Below are 19170 nucleotides of genomic sequence, written 5' to 3'. Positions count from 1 at the left end.
CAGCAGCTCTTTCCCAAGGCTGCATGCGCAGCGGTGCCAAAGCTATATCATTGGCCACAGTCAGCGGTAGCTCTGGCAAAAGGGTCTTCCAATCTATGATCCGTCTCGTCTTCCTGGTGTTGGTGTTGGTGTTGCATATATTTGGTGGATGTTGAGGAATTAAAGTGTTTACAGTTTGCGAGGGCACATCAGTGAGGCCCGTTTAAGGCCAATACGTAGAAGCTCAACCAGATCGTAGCTCTCTTCCTTCCTGGAATATCGAATGCAAAACCTCCTCCTCCCTCTAAATATGTTATTCTCTCCTCATCGGCCAGTAGGGCTTAAATTGCTGCGTTTTGCTCTGCCCGCAAGCTTCTGTTTCTTTTACTTCTTCCTAAGCCGAACCTGGATTCTTAATAACGCATATACGTCTGTCAAAACATCTTTCACTTCGAGGGCGGCGCCAGCAGCGGCGATTCCAGAGATTCCAGAGATGTTATGGTATAAACTCGGTCCAAATGGTCTAAACAGCGAACTCCAAGGATATGTCGATACTTGTCTCGGCAGAAACCCGACGTTCCAATACGAGTTCATGACTGATCTCTCCGGCGATGCCTTTGTCAAAGAACATTTCGCTTCTCGTCCCGATATCCTCGAAAACTTCCTGGCCCTTCGCATCCCTATTGTCAAAGCTGATATCCTCCGCTACCTTATCCTCTACGAAAATGGCGGAATTTGGAACGATCTAGACATCTCATGCGAAGATGTGCCGATCGGCGAATGGATACCAGCGCAGTATAAAGAGAACACAGGTCTCGTGGTTGGACTTGAATTTGACGTGGATATATGGGTACGCCAGTTTGCCAGTTGGACAATTATGGCAAAGCCCAAGTCGCCGCATATGTTGATGGTGGTCGAGGACTGCATAGAGGCGGTGCTTGAGAAGACGCGGGAGCATAACGTTGGCGTGGCAGACCTGACAATCGATATGATTGGTGATGTGGTGGACTTTTCAGGTCCACGGAGATTAACAAAAGCTGTTTTGAAGAGTTTAAGCTTGTCTCTTAATAGCAAGATCGAAGGCGGGAATATATCTAATGTCACAGAACCACGACTCATCGGCGACGTCTTGGTATTGCCCGACTACTCGTTTGCGAATTCGATGAATGAGCAGTATGGGGATAGTGGCAAAGGCCAGATACTTGTCACTCATCATTATGCGGGTTCGTGGAAGAATGCTCTTGGTGGTGAGATATTGCGCAACGGGTCGAACTCAGAATGAGGCACTACACCAGATTGATGAGCCTACTCGCATGTTCAATTCTGCTATGTTGACGCAAAACCGGCACTTCCAGCACTCTTCAGATGGACTGCCTCGTATATCACTCTCGGTGGCCATGGCGGCATCGATATAGTTCAATGTAGCGTCGATGTATAGCACCATGAAGCGTGGTGGAGGATGGAGGATGGAAGAGGGAAGAGGGCAGAGGGAGTGGTGGTAGCGTGGTCCGCCGATTAGTTAGCCAGGCGCAAAGAAAGTCGATATTTGTGATTTGAGTTGCCTCGGAGTGGTAGCGGTAGCCCTGTAATATATTACGTACCCAGGTAGTATTACGTAGTACTTCGTAGCTGTGTCGTTTCCCCATTAGTAAGCGGTGTTGCACAACCAGCCCTGTTGGGCGAGGCTGGGAGAGGCTGAGCGAGGCTGGCCGCAATGGTGGCTGGTGACTGGTCGTGAGAATGACGTTTGTGCCCGATAAAGTTAGTCGTGGCTGTGCTGTCCAATAATTGGCAGCCACACCGGCCACATCGGCGTCACAGTAAACTTCGTACTCGTACTAGCACTGCCAACGACTGCCTGACCAAGGCCGAGGCGGCTTCGAGATAATATTGCCCCTTGCGTCTCTTGTCATCTACACCAGTCTATACACAACCTGCGAAGTTTACGCAATACAACATGTACAAGTACAGAGCCAAGGCGCCGAGAAGTACACGGCTTGCGTCTGCCCTTCCGGCCGCATCCTTGTAGCCGCTGCCACAACAGACGTATGCTCGGGTGTATCTCGACGAAGTAGCTCTGCCGACGCAAACACCCCTCGCAGTCTAGGAGAAATATATGATATTCAGGCTTCAGACTAAGACAGGCCCTTGGTAGCCGCGGGTGGATAAAGATAGATGGACCCAAAACGCCGACCTACCGCGTGCAGCCACTGCTAACCCGCATCGACGTTGCCTCCATCGGAAGGTTAGCATCCAACTCCTGCTAGTATAAGGTTGTTGATGTTGATGACTGACTCAACCTAGACTATGCGAAAGTACTCTCCCATCAAATCTGCGCGTACGATTACGACCAGCTTCCAAACTTTGTGACATGATCTGCTACTACGGAAGTCGTCCTTGCGGAAGCCCGTTTCCAACCTAATTTCATGCCCAACCTTTTTAAACACCACACTCGACGCGACACCACATCTATTACCCTATAACCCCTCACTTCTTATTGAACTGCCGCATCAAATGTAAAGGCCCAATCGTCCAAAATGTCGAGTCACGATTCCCCGAAAGCAGCATCTTTCGTCACACTCGGCCTTCGGTCCCGCCGCGGATCGCTGGCATCGCTCTCCGGGTCAACGCCGGTGGATAAGCAGCAACTAGCTCAGGCTCTTGATAAGATACACAGTACAGCATGCCAGTCCGAGACGCTGACAACCTTCAACGAGTTCGCCCCGCCCCCTCCTCCGTCCGTCAACACTGAGAGCAAAGGATTAGCTGGAGATATCATGCAGCATGGTTTAAGCGGGCTATACAGTCGTTTTAGAGGCGCGGTGGGAGCTGTGAAAGATAAGCCTGCGTCGGCACCGAATAAAGAAGAATATAACACGGCGGACGATGTCTCTATCAATAGCCAGAATACTACCACCCCAGCCTCGAAGGCATCCATGGGTCTGGGGAGGGACGACAGCGGTGCCACCGTATCCCCTATTCCGCTCTCAACATCATCCTCCCGGCTCCAATCGCCCACAGCGTCGTCCTTTGCAGGACACTCTTCCGAGAGTCAGTCGCAAGCTATGAAATCGTCCAAAACATCCTTCATCTCGACGCCCGCGACTTCCAAATCTGCTTCATCAAGCAAACCTTCTATGGCGTCTATAAGCAAACCCACGGTGTCTCCGGCAATTGCCTCCGCAGCAGCTCCTGTCAATGTAAATGCGTTTAAAGATGGAGATAATGCACGCAGCACAACAGATATTCAAAATACCGACAAAACCTCCTCGGGTGCTCCTACCAGTGTTTACGGACGCCCAGCAACATTTGTCCTGCGTGAAATGTCACAGAATAAGCTTGTAGAAGATGAACCCCCTATTGATGAATCGGAAGACTCAGAAGGTGGTGTAACTGAGGGTACGAGAACGAGTGGCGCCTCACTAGGTGGACAAGAACCTCGTGGCAGTGATGAGATAGTCGAGATGCGGAGGGTCCCCACCGATGGTTCTAAGAATGCATCGATAGCTTTGTCTTCACTACAAGCAACAAACTCATCACGATCAAATACTGCCGTACGAAGAGGTGACAGCGAGAGATCAAACCGACCAGCTATGATTGATCGCATCACCCCGTCCCATCTACCAAGTTACCAAGCATCAAGAGCATCATCAACCGATCGTAGCACTGACCAACCCAGCTCGGTGGATGCATCCAGACATACCAGTGTTAACCATGGGTCGTTATCCCTTGGTGAAGTAAACTCCAGTAAACAACACATTCCTAGGCCATTATCTATCGAGGGGCCGCCGGAAGTCGTCAACGCTAGACTTGAGCAGATGAGGAAGCAAGTTCTCAGTAAAGAATTTTGGATGGCCGATGAGATTTGCAAAGAGTGTTTTCTTTGTGGAAATGCGTTTTCTGCATTTCGGAGGAAGCACCACTGTCGGACATGCGGATGCATCTTTGATTCGAAGTGTACTTCTATTGTATCTGGCCAGCGCTTCGGTGTCCACGGTTCGTTGAGGGTATGCAAGACATGTCTTGATATTATTAACAGGCGGCATGATAGTAGTGGATCTGATGACTCTGAGGACGACTCCTCACTGCCAACTTTCTTCCACTCACAACAAGCAAAGCTCGAAGCAATGACGAAGACAGAAAATGCAGAGGCGATAGATCATAACCGTGAGGAGCCAGGAGCGGTCCAGGACCATAAAGGGGGACCTCTACCAACCCCGCTGATGGCAATTCCAGCAACTCGAAGAATTGGCGGGTCCACCAACAGACGGTCGGCAGTCCTAGAGATAGATGCGCCTCAATTAAGCCGACCAAGTTCATCGAGGTCGCTGAGAAGTCTTTCGGTCACTGGGCGTCCTAGCTCATCTGGCCACAAACGTCATCAGTCGAAGCAAAATTTCCTTGGGCGCTTTAAATCAACTGTCGAGGAACGGGCGCCGTTTCACAGAACAGACACTGAAACCCTGGGGAAGAAGTCGCGACTGCCTGCATTCCACGATGATAATATCATTGATCCCGACTTAGCCCCCTACATGTCCGATGAAGGTTCAAGTGCCGATGAACAGATGAGCATCTTCGCGACTATGAATAGTGGAAGTATGTTGAGTCCAAATTTCGAGAATGACAGGTCCGGTTTTGGCTCATTGTTGAGCGCAAGCAAAAGGCATAGGTCACGGACAGGTGAAAAGAGTGTCAGTGGTTTAAGCTTCACTAGTCGTGGGGTTGATGATAGCAACGGAAACGCTTCTCAAGGCGGCTTCTCGCGGCCCAATCGACGTCGGAATCTCAGTGCTGCTAGTAATCATTTACATCATTCTCGGGGGTCGCCCCGGGCACTTGTTCAAGGATTTAGCAGCCTAGATGAAGAGATCACTGGCATAGAAAATTCTTCGTCAGCTTCGACTCTTGCCCCATCGAGTGTGACCCGAGGCACCTCCATGAGAGAAGCTAGAGCACCTGGTATTGAACTAAACGATGCGAGTCTATACCATGTCCGGCGATTGCTACGACAACTCCTACAGGATGCAAATGTGCCCTGCGTTCCTGCTTGGGAGAAGGCGCTCATACCTATCCTCCTGCGGTGCACAGATGACGTAAATCCCAACGTCAGGCTTGGTGAAGACATGGATATTCGGCACTTTGTCAAACTCAAGAAAATCCCTGGGGGTAAACCAGGCGATACAACGTATGTATCGGGCGTGGTTTTTTCAAAGAACCTTGCGCTTAAGAGTATGCCGCGAGCCATTTCCAATCCACGTATTGTGATCGTATCTTTTCCCATTGAATACCAACGACACCAACACCATTTTATGAGTCTTGAGCCGGTCATGGCCCAGGAGAAAGAGTTCCTAAGGAATATGGTCAACAGGATTGCTTCGTTACGACCTCAGCTTCTTCTGGTCCAGAAACAGGTTTCTGGATTGGCACTGCAATATCTCGCCGAGGCCAATATTGCTGTAGCATACAACGTGAAGCAGTCAGTCATCGAAGCCGTGTCGCGGTGTGCTCAGACCGAAGTCATAAGCTCAATTGACATGGTCGCTCTGCGGCCGGTCCATATTGGCAAATGTTCTGACTTTGAAGTCAAAACATACGTCCATAACGATATACCTGGAAAGAAGAAGACATACATATATCTGTCTGGTTGTCCCAAGGACCTTGGCTGCACCATTGCTCTACGGGGAGCAAATATTAACATACTCACTAAAATGAAACAAATCGCCGAGTTTATGGTGTACGTTGTATACAACCTCAAACTTGAGGTCTGCCTGATGCGAGATGAGTTTGTACTCATTCCATCGGTTGCTGAAAACAGCGGCAGTCAGTCACCAAGTTTGCAACAAGCCTCTCAAGAGATTCACTCAGGGAATCTAGATGCTACTGCGCCACGTGATGCATTTGTTGCAGCAAATAATAATCTGCAAGTCGTGACTGACGCTGGAGGGAGCCATGAGACACCCAGCAACAGAACCAGTGACGATGCTAGAAGACATCGCCCTCACGACTCAGAGCCTACCAGTGCCGAAGGGAGCAACGAAGACATGTCTCAGTCCCAATCACTCTTTAACGAAAAATCTGTACAGCCCCTTGTAGGGGCGCCGAAATCTATCTCGGCCCACGAGTCTCACGCTCATAGCTCTCATGAGGATCAGGTACCAGAAGATATCCCGATGCCTACATTTTATAGCGATATGGTCGCGAAGCATCAAACTAAAATCTTATCCGTCTCTCCTTTCGTAAAATTTGTACAGCCCTATCTACTAATGAGAGCGCGGGAGCAGGAGAGGAGACTAGTATACTTGAAACGGCTCCGGGACCAGGATACCTTTGAGGAGCAAACCGAGAATGAGCAGTCGAAGCCCCAGAAATTCCAGCTAATAAAGCCCGAGATGGTCCATGAAACAGTGAAGAAAGCACCACGACAAATAATGGAGGTGCTGCATGCTGTTCACGATGCCGAATATGACAAGGCTCTACACAATTATCAAACGCAGAAGCGCCAGTGGGAGAATGCCATCCAAGGGAATATCCACCTCTTCGATCCTTTCGCGCACCAGACTATTGCAGTTTTGCACACCCTTGTGTGCACTGCGACCACTATTCCCTGTGCTGGACCAGAACTATTGTCTTTGGCGTTCTATAAAGAGTTTGACCTCCCTGGGCGTGAATTTGACCCTGACTGCACACTTGGCAGCTACGTCGAGGATCTGTGCAGGAGCATCAATACAGTTTGCACTTCTAATGGTTGCGACCGTAAGATGTCAGAACACCACAGGACGTATGTGCATGGTGAGGCCCGCCTAACAGTTTTCGTGGAAAAGTTCCCATGCAAGATAAAGGGGCTCCAGGACTCTATCCTTATGTGGAGTTATTGCAAAGTATGCCAGAAAGAGACCCAGGTCATGCCAATGTCCGAAAGTACGTGGAAATACTCCTTTGGGAAATATTTAGAACTATCTTTCTGGAGCAGTGAACTCCATCTCCGAGCTGGATTCTGTCCCCACGGGATTCATCGCGATCACTTGCGGTACTTTGGATATCGAAATGTTGCTGTCCGCATACATTACGACCCGATCGACGTTTTGGAGATTATTGTGCCACGGACGAGAATTACATGGAAGGTTGATAAAGACCTGAGATTAAAGAATGACCTGTTTACCAAAATCGAAGGCAAATGGAACCGCTTCATGACCTCGGTCAATTCAAGAATCAAAGGAATTAATGTCGACAGTGTTTCATTAGAGAAAGCCGAAGCTTGCAAGCGTGAGGTGGACAGGCTTCTCAAGCGTGCTCAGGAAGAACACACTGCTCTCATTCGAAAGCTCCGAGAACAATATATGAAATCCAAGTATTATGAGATCATTCCTTTAAATAGGGCTGTTAGAGACATGCAGGAGAAGGTGGTTGAGTGGGACAATGCATTCGCAGACTTCGACGCTAATTTCTTTCCGTCAGAGAAGGATATCAGAAGGCTGGCAGCACTTCAGCTGAAAAGAATGTTCATGGATAATAATGGCTCAGCCACATCTGTAATATCCGCGGAGTCAAATGATGTTGCCTCGGATTTGGATGAGAAATCACCCTCGGCGTCGGTTGAATTGCCTTCAGATCCCTCAAATACCTCTACGGGGGAAGCTCAGGGTGTTCTAGCTCCTGTGGAGGAGGAGACTCCGACTGGATCCGACACGCTACCCCTAGGAACGGTGCTAGAGACATCCACAGAGGTAGCCAGAAAAGCGCAGAATCTTGACCTGGACCATGAGGGCATTGAGCATCTTGACCTTGCGCTTCCTACGCCCAATGTCATCGAGAACCCAAAAACAACCGAAGCCCGGATACCAACTGACGTTTCTGGCCCAATAAGCTCGCCAGGCTCGGAAAGGCCGCCCATGCATCAGCTATCATCTGGGCCATTGGAAAATACATTGACCGAGAAGGTAGAACGACTGCGGAAGACGGCCCCCACGTCCCCTGATGATTATAACTCGGTACATCCCGAGACTTCTAGCATCCCACGGCCAGTTGAGCGTGGGGTATCTAGACGATCTGGTATAGCTACCTCCCCACCATTGAATCGTACCCAGTCGCAGCCAGCTGGGACCATACGTCGATTAAATACACCAAGCAACCCCTCAAGGCAAAGTGATACTAAGATTTCCAATGACGTCCCAGCTATGCCTCTCGAAGCAATAAAGCCCTCAGCAACCGACCCCATAAGACCAACAGACAAGAAACTTTCTGAGAGGTTAGGCCTGGCTTCCATGAAAGCTCACCGAAAAGGGCATTCTTTAATCCCAAGGTCAGTTCAAGGGAAGCGCAAAGAGTCAAAGGTGTCGTCTTTGGCCAAGCACTTCGAGCAGCTAAGCCGAGAATTCGAGCGGGAACGACAGCGAGATAGAAGGCAACGTGCTGCAAAGGTCACGCAGTCGCGGGCGTTTCCAAAGGCATCGTCAAAGCCTATTGTTGAAGTTTACAAAGATGTAAACGAAGCTGTCGAGGAGCGCAGGCTCAGCGATGAAGATCTTGTGATACCACAACCACCGCATCCCGATTCTAAACTCAGAGCTGCTGTTGGGGATCTTCCCAATCTCAAAGCTACATCTATAAATACGGACACGGCGCCACATAACCCGACTGATACGGTTCCTGCTGCTGACGAGACTGCGACTGAAGTGGAAACTGATGACAACCAGCATACGGTCAGCCAAACTGCCTCTGATGACGACGGGGCAACGAGCGACGTTGACCATCCCTTGCTGGACGATATTATTCCAGGAGCTGCCGAGATAGCGGAATCTCTCTCCACGCCTAATGCCGATATATCCCTAGATGTTCCAAAGCACGAGAAGTCAAGCCTACTGAAAATGTTGACCAATTTCTGGGCAGAGCGATCTGCAAGCGGCTGGACTCCCTTAGACTACCCCACTAGTGCTGGCGACCACATATTCGCAGACGAGGATGTCATAATACGGGAGGATGAACCAAGCTCGCTCATAGCATTCACGCTGCAGTCTCAGTCCTATAAATCCAAGTTGGAAGAGATACGCGCTCAGGGTGGAGCTGCTCATAGTGACCCTCCCCTAGCTGCCTCAGACTCTGGCACACCTGACATTTCGGAGGACGGTATGGACCACGCCGAAGTAGAAACCTCCCTACTTCGCGCCACTGGCACCCATCTTTCCTGCTCCTTTTCCGATGGGTCTGCTAGAATGCAGTGCAAGATATTTTATGCCGAACAATTCGATGCTCTTCGGAGGAAATGTGGGGTTGCTGATCGTATTGTCGAGTCATTATCAAGATGTCTCAAGTGGGATTCGAAGGGCGGGAAGACTAAGTCTGTCTTCCTGAAGACTTTAGATGACAGACTGGTGGTGAAGTCGCTTTCTCCTATTGAGACAGCGGCGTTTTTAAAATTTGCCCCGGCATATTTCAATATCATGGCCGAGGCGCTTTTCCATGAACTCCCAACTGTCATTGCGAAGATGCTTGGCTTTTATCAAATAGTCATCAAAAATCCAATTACAGGAACGGAGATCAAATGGGACGTCCTGGTTATGGAGAACCTCTTCTACGACCGCTCTTTGACCCGCATCTTTGATCTCAAAGGTTCTATGCGAAATCGCAAAATCCAGTCAACTGGCGAACAAAACGAGGTGCTTCTGGACGAGAATATGGTTGAGTTCATCTATGAATCACCGCTGTTTGCTCGCGAGGTAAGTTCTGTTCCCGAAGGTTTGGATCTTGAGCTCATATTTCAATAGCATTCCAAGAAACTCCTAAAAGCTGCTATTTTCAATGACACATTATTCTTGCAGCGGAATGATGTAATGGATTACTCGTTAATGGTTGCTGTTGATGAGGTATTTCATCCCTTCTCAGCGTCTGGCCCTGTACTAATAGTAGCAGGCCCGTAAGGAACTTGTAGTTGGGATTATCGACGTAGTCCGAACATATACATGGGTATGCACTTATGCACTGCGACTTTCACCAGGACTATTTTGTTAACATTGGACCAGGATAAAAAGCTTGAATATTGGATCAAAGGTATTATCTACTAGCAACACGGTGATTGATCGTATTGTGGTTAACCGTTTCAGATCGCGGATTTGCAGGCGGAGGTCGAAACCGGCCTACAGTAACTTCACCGAAGGTATTGATTGACTTTATCTATTTATGGATCAACAACTAACTTTTGAAAGGAGTATAAGAGCCGGTTCCGAGAGGCCATGGATCGGTACATTCTTTACGGTACCCATACCTCTTAAGTATACGACTAGCCCCATTGCTAACCTCGCCACAGCCCCCAATAGCTGGCATCACTGGCAGCCGGCAGTCGAGTCTAAGCCGGCCCAAAGAGAACCAAAGCCGGTCGAAGTGGTTGAATAGAGTCATTTGCCATAGTGAGCTCGAGTTGGACGGAGAAACGAAGTATAAATTACGACCTTATAGGAGTGCAGGGGTCTGATGAGCATTTATAGTAAGTATACGTACAAGGGGCCGGGATCGCTGGGTGGTTTATTGGGAATAATAAATATGTGATATTAGTGACATCGAGAATGATAACCAACTCTGTTTCCTTGGGGAGTTCGCTACTTGGAGTAGGACATGCGCAATGAATGCGACACGGCACTGTACGAAGTACTGTACAGTTGAGCCCTTGGATAAGCGTGGCGTAGGGGCAATAGGGGCAATAGGGGCAATAATACATGTGCCTTTTCTTTCTGAGGGCTTCTCTGATGGTTAGAGTAGAGTAGTATCATTATCAGCAGGGAGTGTTTAATGTTGCTCCGGGCATTATTCTCGGTACCAGTCTAGGAACCCGGTTGGGGCCGTGCGACCCCTTAAACGGAGTAATTAATTAGTCCCAGGACCCCAGATGAAGTGCATACAATGTACGAAGTAGAAGCCATTTCCGGACCATTATTGGAAAGAAAAGGCTGACCACTACCTACGGAGGTACTCTATACTGTGCTGTGTGTACTTCGTCGAACTTCTTTCACGTGCTTTATTTATATTTATATGCTAGCTAGCTATCGTATCCCCAGCACCCAGCTGAGTCGTGAATGGTGACAGGTACATCCCTTACGAGGCATGACTGTACCGCGTCAAGCACGAAGAATGGATCATCCTGACTGCTGAGCCCTGACTCGTTTAAAGGCACGAGTACTTCGTGTGCCGAGATTGGAATCGTTGGATAGGACAGGTTGATCCCTCCGTAAGATGCCCAGGGAGCATGGCAATCTTATTATTTATTTTCTTCCTTGCACTATCTGACTATCTCCCCTACTACCCGCACCCTGCCCGGGCACTATTCAGTACTTCGTCCCCTAGCGCGAGGTACCTACTGTACTTCCTACAGTACTGTAATAAGCTGATGCTGCTACAGTCGCTTGACACCTGCTACTTCGTGCTATTTCGTGCTATTTCGTACTTACTCCGTGCTATCCACCTTAGGTCCACCGCCGCAGTCAGGGGCTCAGGAGTCAGGACTCAGCAAGACTGCAAGTCAGCAAGTCAATACACGACTTGTTTCCTATGATACGTACACCGCGCAACCCAAATTTGCGAAACATTCTCTCCGCAAAAGGTTCCATTCTTTCTCCCTCCCACTCTTGGCGCGGCATTCCCATCTTACTCGGCTGGCATGATGATTAGCCGCCTTATTGCGAAAGTCCCATCTGGTGCTGGATGTTGGAGCGGGCATCTTGGCAGGGAGCGCCCTCAGTCCCAACTTCCAAGACTCCTGAATCCGAGTCCTAACCCACCACAGCATGGCGCGGCTTACGACTGGAATTCCCATCCCACGATCTCAGACTTCGCCGTGCAGACTTAACTCCCTCCTCCCTCCTCTCTCCTCCCTTACCGTCGACGGCTGCAAGATCAAGACCAAGATCCACATGGTTTGGCCCACGAGTAATCTTGTCCTGACCTCCTCCTTTGCCCTTCGATAGCTCAGGGACTCGGGGGATCGTGAAGTCCTCGGTTTTTCGACTTTTGGCTGTGTTCTTCGGCTTCGATTCCTCCGCGCATTCTATTCTTCGCCATGTCTGCCACGATCATTGGCAGCTCGAAGTCGCGCATGTACTGGGTGGGCAGCTTGACGCTTCTATGTCTCATCTGGGGCATATGGCTGCTGCGTTTGGACTCCAAAATCGACGTTGCCGACAACCTCCCTCCCTCCTCCTCCTCCTCCTCCTCCTCCTCCTCCTCACAACCAACTGTGGCGACGGGCAATCCCGACGGCGCAAGCAATGACACGACCTCAGACCGTCCTCTCATTCTCTATGCCTACTTCGAAACCAACAACTCGCGTCCCAACCTTGAGTACTTCATCGCGCATGGCCTTCATGCCGCTGCCGATTTTCTGTTTATCTTGAATGGCGACAATCAAGCCGAGGCCATCATTCCCCAGGCGCCCAACATCCGCTACATCCACCGTCCGAACGATTGCTACGACCTCGGTGGTTTCGCCGAGGTTCTACGCACCGATAATCTCTACAAGAAATACAACAAATTCATCACGATGAACGCTAGCATTAGGGGTCCGTTTATGCCGGTTTGGACAGATGAATGTTGGAGTGACAGGTACTTGAGCAAACTCACGGACAAGGTCAAGGTAGGATCTTCGAGAGAAATGCCAACTCTCTTTCCTCTGCTTAGGGGATATCTTACAAAGTACTAACTCGCAACTCGTAGTTGGTCGGCATGACCTTTCACTGTACACCGGTGAACCACGTCCAGTCCATGATCTGGGCCACGGATAGAATCGGTATGGAGACCCTCCTCTTTCCCACCGACGAGCAGGTCAAGGCCCTCAAAGACTCTCTTCCGCCTCATCCTCCGAAGGAACCAGTTCCGGAAATGAAACACCCGGGTATAAACTCGTGTCCACACGAATATTGGGATGCCGTTGCAATCGAGGTTTACGCCACACCGCTTCTCAAGGCAGCTGGATACCGAGTGAGTTCAATGATGGCGGCATTTCACTCGCGGGATAACTACGAGGATGTATGCGCACACTATCCCAATGTACTTTACGAACACAGTTACTTCGGCATGACCTTGCACCCCTTTGATACCATCTTCGCAAAAACCAATCGGGACGCCAACGCTCTAACCATTCGATTATTGACCGAGTGGGCAGATGGGAGGAAATACAGCAGCTACGACTACTGTCATTAATACGAGGATTACGTTGCCTTGTTTGGACCCGATTTGCGGGGGCCTATGCATGGTATGATACACACGATGGGCAAGGGTCTACGACCGACGATGACGCATTCTGCGATAGAGGAGAGCACTCTGCTAGCATTTTCAAACCGGGGTTTTGCGAGGAGTTAGCGGCAGGGCATATATGTATGTGTACTGTATACCTAGATCAAGATACCCCTTGTTATCGTACATAGCATGTCCGGTGGCGGTTTTGTTCATAGGTCACATAGTACATTAATTAATCTGTATATTATTTCACTCTCTTGCTTTATTTTATTTTATCCCTCTAGAAATTATACTAGGTAAGGTATAAGAATGCCTTTCAGGCGAAGCTCTTAATTTACATCTACTCTCTATGAGCTATACCTTCCGTAGCATTATGTTCAGGGTTGGCGGGCCGCCAGATCTAGCTCCCATTGTACCGCCGTCCTACCACTCGCATGTTAGCACTCCTTCGGGCATAGAGTTTTCACTGCTGCTTTTACCGTCCGGCCAGCTGCTCTCCATCTATCGATAAAAGCGCACTCAATATCTATAGCGGCATCTCGACACGACGACGCACTTCCTCTACTCTTCCACCCCCTCTTTTCCTCTCGCCAGGATTGGATGAGTTGGTCAAGAGCCGCCAGCACCGGAGAAAGGAGGCAGGTTTGCCTTGTGCGATTATCACTCGTACAAGGTCCCATATTCATGCCGAAATAGAATATCAAATTTTAATTCGTTCTCCCCCTTAAACCTCTTTCCTTCCGCTAATTACCTACGCTTCATTAGTTAACTCCCGCCCCTCTTTTCACTGCACCCCTAGCCCACTTCGCTTTCTTCAACCTTGATATTCAATAGAACCCTATTCAAGAGAAACCGCATCCTTTTGCTTAATCCCCCCAACTTTTTGTCGCTACCCCGAGCTCCATCTTAATTATTGACGCCCCGCCTCCCTCCAATTTATCTCAAGTGATAACGTCTCAGAAGCCCCGAGGGCGCGCTCCCTCCAGGTGCACGGCACCTTCTTCCTGCCCGCCCGCCGGTGGAAGTGTGTTTGGATGGCGATTTGCATTCTATCCCCTAGGAAGAGACATACCGTACATATTTCAAATTACCTTCCTAGTACAGGAACGTGTCACCGCAAAAGTCCTTCCCTTTTCACAGTTCGTTCTCAATTCTTAGCCATATCCGTTGAAGAACGCCTTATTAGAGCTTGAAATATCTTTCAAGCTTGCCTTATTGCCCTGCCCGACACTGTGGCCAAACCTATAAGACAGCCCGGTGTTTATCACCAAGCATGTCGTAGTATTAAACCCAAGAAAGGGACCTTGGAATAAGCCTAGTGTAATGGGCGGAATGGGGACTTTTTCACGGGAATCTCTTCCAGCGTCAAGATTTCACCATCAGTAGTACTTCAGTTCAGTCCCAGCCATTCTATTTATCCTGTATCTGTCTATATAATGGAGCTCCCGTTCTACTTTAGCCAGCGAAAGTAAAACACATCTACATACTTCGACATCTAGTCTAGTAATTCTAATATCTAATTTTTTGCAGAACGCCAGATGATTTGTATCGTACCTCGTTCATCAATGCTAAAGCGGTATTTGAAGTCTCAAAACAGTCCGCAAACGTCGGAAAAAGGATAGAAAAGCAAAGCGCTTAACCCGACTTAGAACCCTGTGCTAAGTCATCAGGAGCACCCTCCTTACTGACGTGCCTGTCCCTGCGGAGCTCATCACCGAGACCATACTGGTTGGCCAAGTCTTCAACTGCCTTGTCGTCAAGTAATGGCAGGTTCCGTGAAGCAGTGACATAGCTTGTTTTCTCAAGATAGCCCTTGGCGAAGATAATATCGATTTCCTCAAGCGAGCGTTTCCGAGTCTCGGGGTAGAAGAAGTAGACGAAAGGCAGGAAGCAGGCATTGATGATGGCGAAGACGAGGTATGTTGCCCATCCAATGTTCGCAGTCATGATTGGAGTAACCATAACAACGACGAAGTTGAATAACCAATTCGTGCAGGTAGAGATTGCGTTGGCCTTGCCGCGAGTCTTGATGGGATTGACTTCGGCGGGGTAAAGCCAAGGCAGGGGGAGCCAGGTAGCTCCAAAGACGATGATGAACACGAAGAGACCGAAAACACCTCCCTTAGCAGCTTGCTGAGCCTCGGGGCTGGTGTTATCAGACTTGATGCCCGAAGGGATAAGAGTAGCGAAAGTGATAACCATGGCAAGGCACTGGCCAATCGTACCCCAAAGGAAGAGAGCACGGCGGCCAACTCTCTCAATCAAGAACCAAGATGATGTTGAGAAGATAGCATAGCAGGTCACATTTACAGCTGCAATGACGAGGGCCATTTTACGGCTCTGGCCTAGATTCTCCTCGAGCAATACGGGGAGGTAATAAATCACAGCATTACAACCACCAACTAGTAAATACCGACGTTAGTAAGTGCTACTTCATAAAAACAGTAGGTGTAGAATATAGGGAGCCTCGAGTGGTGATACCAGAAGTGCGGTAAGTGATCTATGACAGTATCACACCACGGCCCAACCAGTATCTCGACCCAGAAAGAAAATTTTGGTCTCGGATAATTTGCTTACTTTGTTGAAATAGCTGTGAAGAACACCCTATCATCATGCGACGGAAGTGCTGTGTTTTTCCGTTGGTGAACAGACTCTTGAAGCTAGCACCTTCGCCGGCGGCGCGGATAGAGTCCAAGATAACAGCCTTCTGTTGCTGGACCTCGGGATGGTGGCTTTCCAGGCCATGGAGAGAGGCGAGAACACTCTCACCCTCCTCATAACGCTCACGGCTGAGAAGCCATCTAGGAGATTCTGGAAGGAATACCATCATAACGGAGAGGAAGAGACCGAACAAAATCTGGAAAGCAATGGGCCATCTCCAGTGAACGCTCTCGTTGTCGGAGAATTGGGAGCCATAGTTGATCCAATAGGCGATCATTGTCCCGAAGGCGATTGTAGCACCCTCAATGCAGATCAAGAGACCACGGTTCGAAGACTTGGAGCATTCGGCCTGGTAGGTAGGAATAGTCGATGTGTTTATGCCATTACCAACACCAGTAATTGTTCGTCCAACCATGAATTGCACATAGGGCTGATGCCCGGTGAAAGCGGTGATCTGAATCACAACACCAATAATCATGACCCAGCCACCGATGATGCAAGATCGACGACGGCCAAGCCACTCGCCAAACATGAGTATAAAGATAGCGCCAAAAAGACAACCGATCTCATAGATACCCGTCGTGATACCTTGCACTGTGGAGTTCCCGTTGGTTGCTGGGAAGTACGCGTTGAAAACAGGGTCACTAAAAGAGTTGTTAGCTAACGATCCGGGCGTCATAGGAGTGGCCGCAATACGTGATGATACCCGACATAACTCCTTGATCATAGCCAAAGAGTAGGAATCCGTTGGTGGCCACGATGGAGATTGCCAGATGAAGGTTTCTACCGGTCAGGCCCATATATGACTTGAGGTGGTTTTTGGCGGCAGGCTGAAAATGGGTAGTACCAGCTGGGGTATGCGTGCCAGTGGTGGCCTCCTCGCTGCTGGTGCCATCATAGACGAGGGAAGATGTATTTTGCTCTTGGTGACGTTTCTCTGAGATCTCGCTATCGCTGGCCGTATCAGACTTCTTAAACCGGCTTGTGAGACCCATTTTGATATATGGCGTAAGCCAAAAGACGGTGAAGGACAGACTTGATATAAAAGAATGTAGAGGAACAGACTGCTCCTAGGTACTCTCCAGCTCTAGACGATGCCTATACGTATAGTAGGAAGCAGTCAAACGCAGAGAGTGAAATAGAAAAATGTGGCAAAATCAGCCGTGGGGAGAGACAGATGTTCATCTTATATACCATACAATATTTACCTCTTAGATTGCGTCTTAGATAACACTGTACCTGTCCCGGGTCCATATCAAAGCTGGGGAGTTTACTGGATCTCATGTGGAGGAGCCATTTTCACCGTCCACAAAAATGACATCAGGCGGAGCTTAGGGGCTCCATCGACAGATGACGCCGTTGGCTACCATAACGCTGTACGAAGTAAGTAGTTTCAGCGCGCGGCAGTGGGTGAGTGGGTGAGTGGAACCCCCGAGAATTAGCCGAAGCAGCCACCCCGACTCAATTCTCTCCACACCTAGTAAAAATGGCTACGACGAGGAGATCAACAGTTCGCATTTATACTCCCACTCCAGGAGAGTGTTATAAGGCTAATAGAATTTGCAGCACACGATTTCCGACGTACATAACACGTGCCAACCAAAGAAGAAAAATGGATCTTAAGGAAGGACTATTGCTAAACACAAGATATTCCTAGGATGGCATACCTATGGCTCCGTTAACGTTCCGTATTAGGTTCTCTATCAGATAATTGAGACCAAATAAGTACCATTGATCATAATACGTCATAGAATTTTTAAGATATTGAATTGATTAATCTCTTTAATAAAAGGGTGAAAGCAAAGATCCAAAGGATATATACGTCGCGGCCTAGGTAAGTAAATGTCTGGCCGAGTCAAGTGATTGGAAGAAGCTGGGCCTCGGTAATTCCTAGGCATGCTTCAGAATGTCGGTTTACCTGGAGTAGAATGCCGTTAGTTGCGGTTTACTAGTAAACGTAATGATTGTCGTGACGGCTCTTTATGTGTTGCATAGGTATGTGAGAATTAAGGGATTTCATTAGAGTGGCGATAGGTCCGGCACTTGTATGTAGATCGCGACCGTACGGAGAAAATTGGGAGAATACCGGCCCGACACCCTGTAATTCCCGGCAGGCAGTCTGTAGTTCGTAGGGTCTCAACCCCTTACGTAGTACGGTTCCTGGCATTCAGGGCAGAAGATTGCCGGGGTTGACTTCCGCAATAGGTTTACTTCGTAGAAATAGGTTATAGGCCTGCCCAACCAGTTAGAGGCCCTGCAGCCTGCCTCGGAGCTTTAGGGCGACCCTACAGGGTCCTCACCGGGCGGGCATTCCAGGGTCCCGGGCCGGTATTCTCCAAACGTATCGCCGCGATCGCCGTCTGTGGCACATGTCTCGGTACTTCGGCACTCTTGACTTATCGGGCCCAACATCGGACTCGACGGCTATCGAATTTCTTGGAGCACAAGCCTAGGAGGAGGTCTATAGACAGTGCTTGGGTATTATAATTATATATTTATGTTTCTTTAATTTAAGGGTAGTTGTCTTGTTTATATACCCAAGGCCTTATAGTAATGATAAATTCTATATTTGTATTATTATGCCTAGTAGCTTTGCTAACTTGAATATGACTAAATCTTGGCTCGGGGGAGACTTGAGAGTAACTCTTAGGTTCGCAGAGGGCACTATATAGAAGTGTTTTTAGTCTTCGCCTTCTTAGAAGGACTATATGTTAGAAGGCAAATAACTGTATATAAGACTTAGAGTAACTAAGTAGGGCAAAGTATACTATAACTAATTAATTATAATTAAATATTTTATGCATATGTTTTTAAGACGAGGACACCCACGCCTTTATAATACTCGAGCGCAATTACTATGACCAGTAGGTCTTGTTCTCACCTATTCCTCTAACACTCCTTTGACTTCCTCGATGTCTCTGGCTAAACAACAATTTAATTTTGTATAGTAGCGCACCTATACCTTTCGTAAAAATTAGGTCGAGTCACGCTATAGAGCACACCTACACAATCTGACCTTGTACCCCCCTTCCGCCACCATTGAAACCTTACGCGTTTGCCCCGTATTTAACCCTCGTGTATCTAAATGGGTACTTCCCAAAGACGTACAAAAGGAAGCAGCGAGAGGGCAGGCAGGCTTGTTGATTGTGAGATTAAGGTGTTAAGACTAGAGATTCGACTTCGTGTACTAATTCACGCTGAAAAGTTCCACGGAACTGTTGTACAGGGTAGCATTTAACACATAGGAGGAGGGTATGTAGACTGCGCTTGCGAACATGATTGCATACATTATGCCGGACATGTCATATATAG

The 19170-nt window shown here is 48.7% G+C and overlaps 4 protein-coding genes across 4 annotated transcripts; 3 read left to right on the top strand and 1 right to left on the bottom strand.

Moving 5' to 3' along the window:
• Positions 1 to 289: 289 nt before the first annotated feature.
• On the top strand, positions 290 to 1261 carry BP5553_07964 (putative initiation-specific alpha--mannosyltransferase protein; the record flags this gene model as incomplete). Its single annotated transcript, XM_032016587.1, has 1 exon — positions 290 to 1261. The coding sequence occupies one exon, from the start codon at positions 290 to 292 to the stop codon at positions 1259 to 1261; it is 972 nt and encodes a 323-aa protein (XP_031866878.1).
• A 1255-nt stretch (positions 1262 to 2516) lies between these two features.
• On the top strand, positions 2517 to 10365 carry BP5553_07963 (SAICAR synthase-like protein; the record flags this gene model as incomplete). Its single annotated transcript, XM_032016586.1, has 7 exons — positions 2517 to 9692; positions 9741 to 9839; positions 9886 to 9939; positions 9996 to 10023; positions 10077 to 10129; positions 10179 to 10227; positions 10280 to 10365. 7 exons carry the CDS (start codon positions 2517 to 2519, stop codon positions 10363 to 10365), a joined length of 7545 nt encoding a protein of 2514 aa, XP_031866877.1.
• Positions 10366 to 12022: 1657 nt separating this feature from the next.
• Positions 12023 to 13161, top strand: BP5553_07962 (uncharacterized protein; the record flags this gene model as incomplete). The annotated part of the gene is made up of 2 exons (XM_032016585.1): positions 12023 to 12595; positions 12676 to 13161. The coding sequence occupies 2 exons, from the start codon at positions 12023 to 12025 to the stop codon at positions 13159 to 13161; spliced, it is 1059 nt and encodes a 352-aa protein (XP_031866876.1).
• Positions 13162 to 14832: 1671 nt separating this feature from the next.
• Positions 14833 to 16853, bottom strand: BP5553_07961 (Uncharacterized protein; the record flags this gene model as incomplete). The annotated part of the gene is made up of 3 exons (XM_032016584.1): positions 14833 to 15599; positions 15775 to 16502; positions 16555 to 16853. 3 exons carry the CDS (start codon positions 16851 to 16853, stop codon positions 14833 to 14835), a joined length of 1794 nt encoding a protein of 597 aa, XP_031866875.1.
• Between the last annotated feature and the right edge of the window lie 2317 nt (positions 16854 to 19170).

The sequence above is a fragment of the Venustampulla echinocandica genome, assembly GCF_003357145.1.
Source record: "Venustampulla echinocandica strain BP 5553 chromosome Unknown scaffold_7, whole genome shotgun sequence".
In the NCBI taxonomy this organism is placed as follows: Eukaryota; Fungi; Ascomycota; class Leotiomycetes; order Helotiales; family Pleuroascaceae; genus Venustampulla; species Venustampulla echinocandica.
Note: the sequence above shows the minus strand (reverse complement) of the source record. Positions and strands in the feature narration are given on the sequence as shown.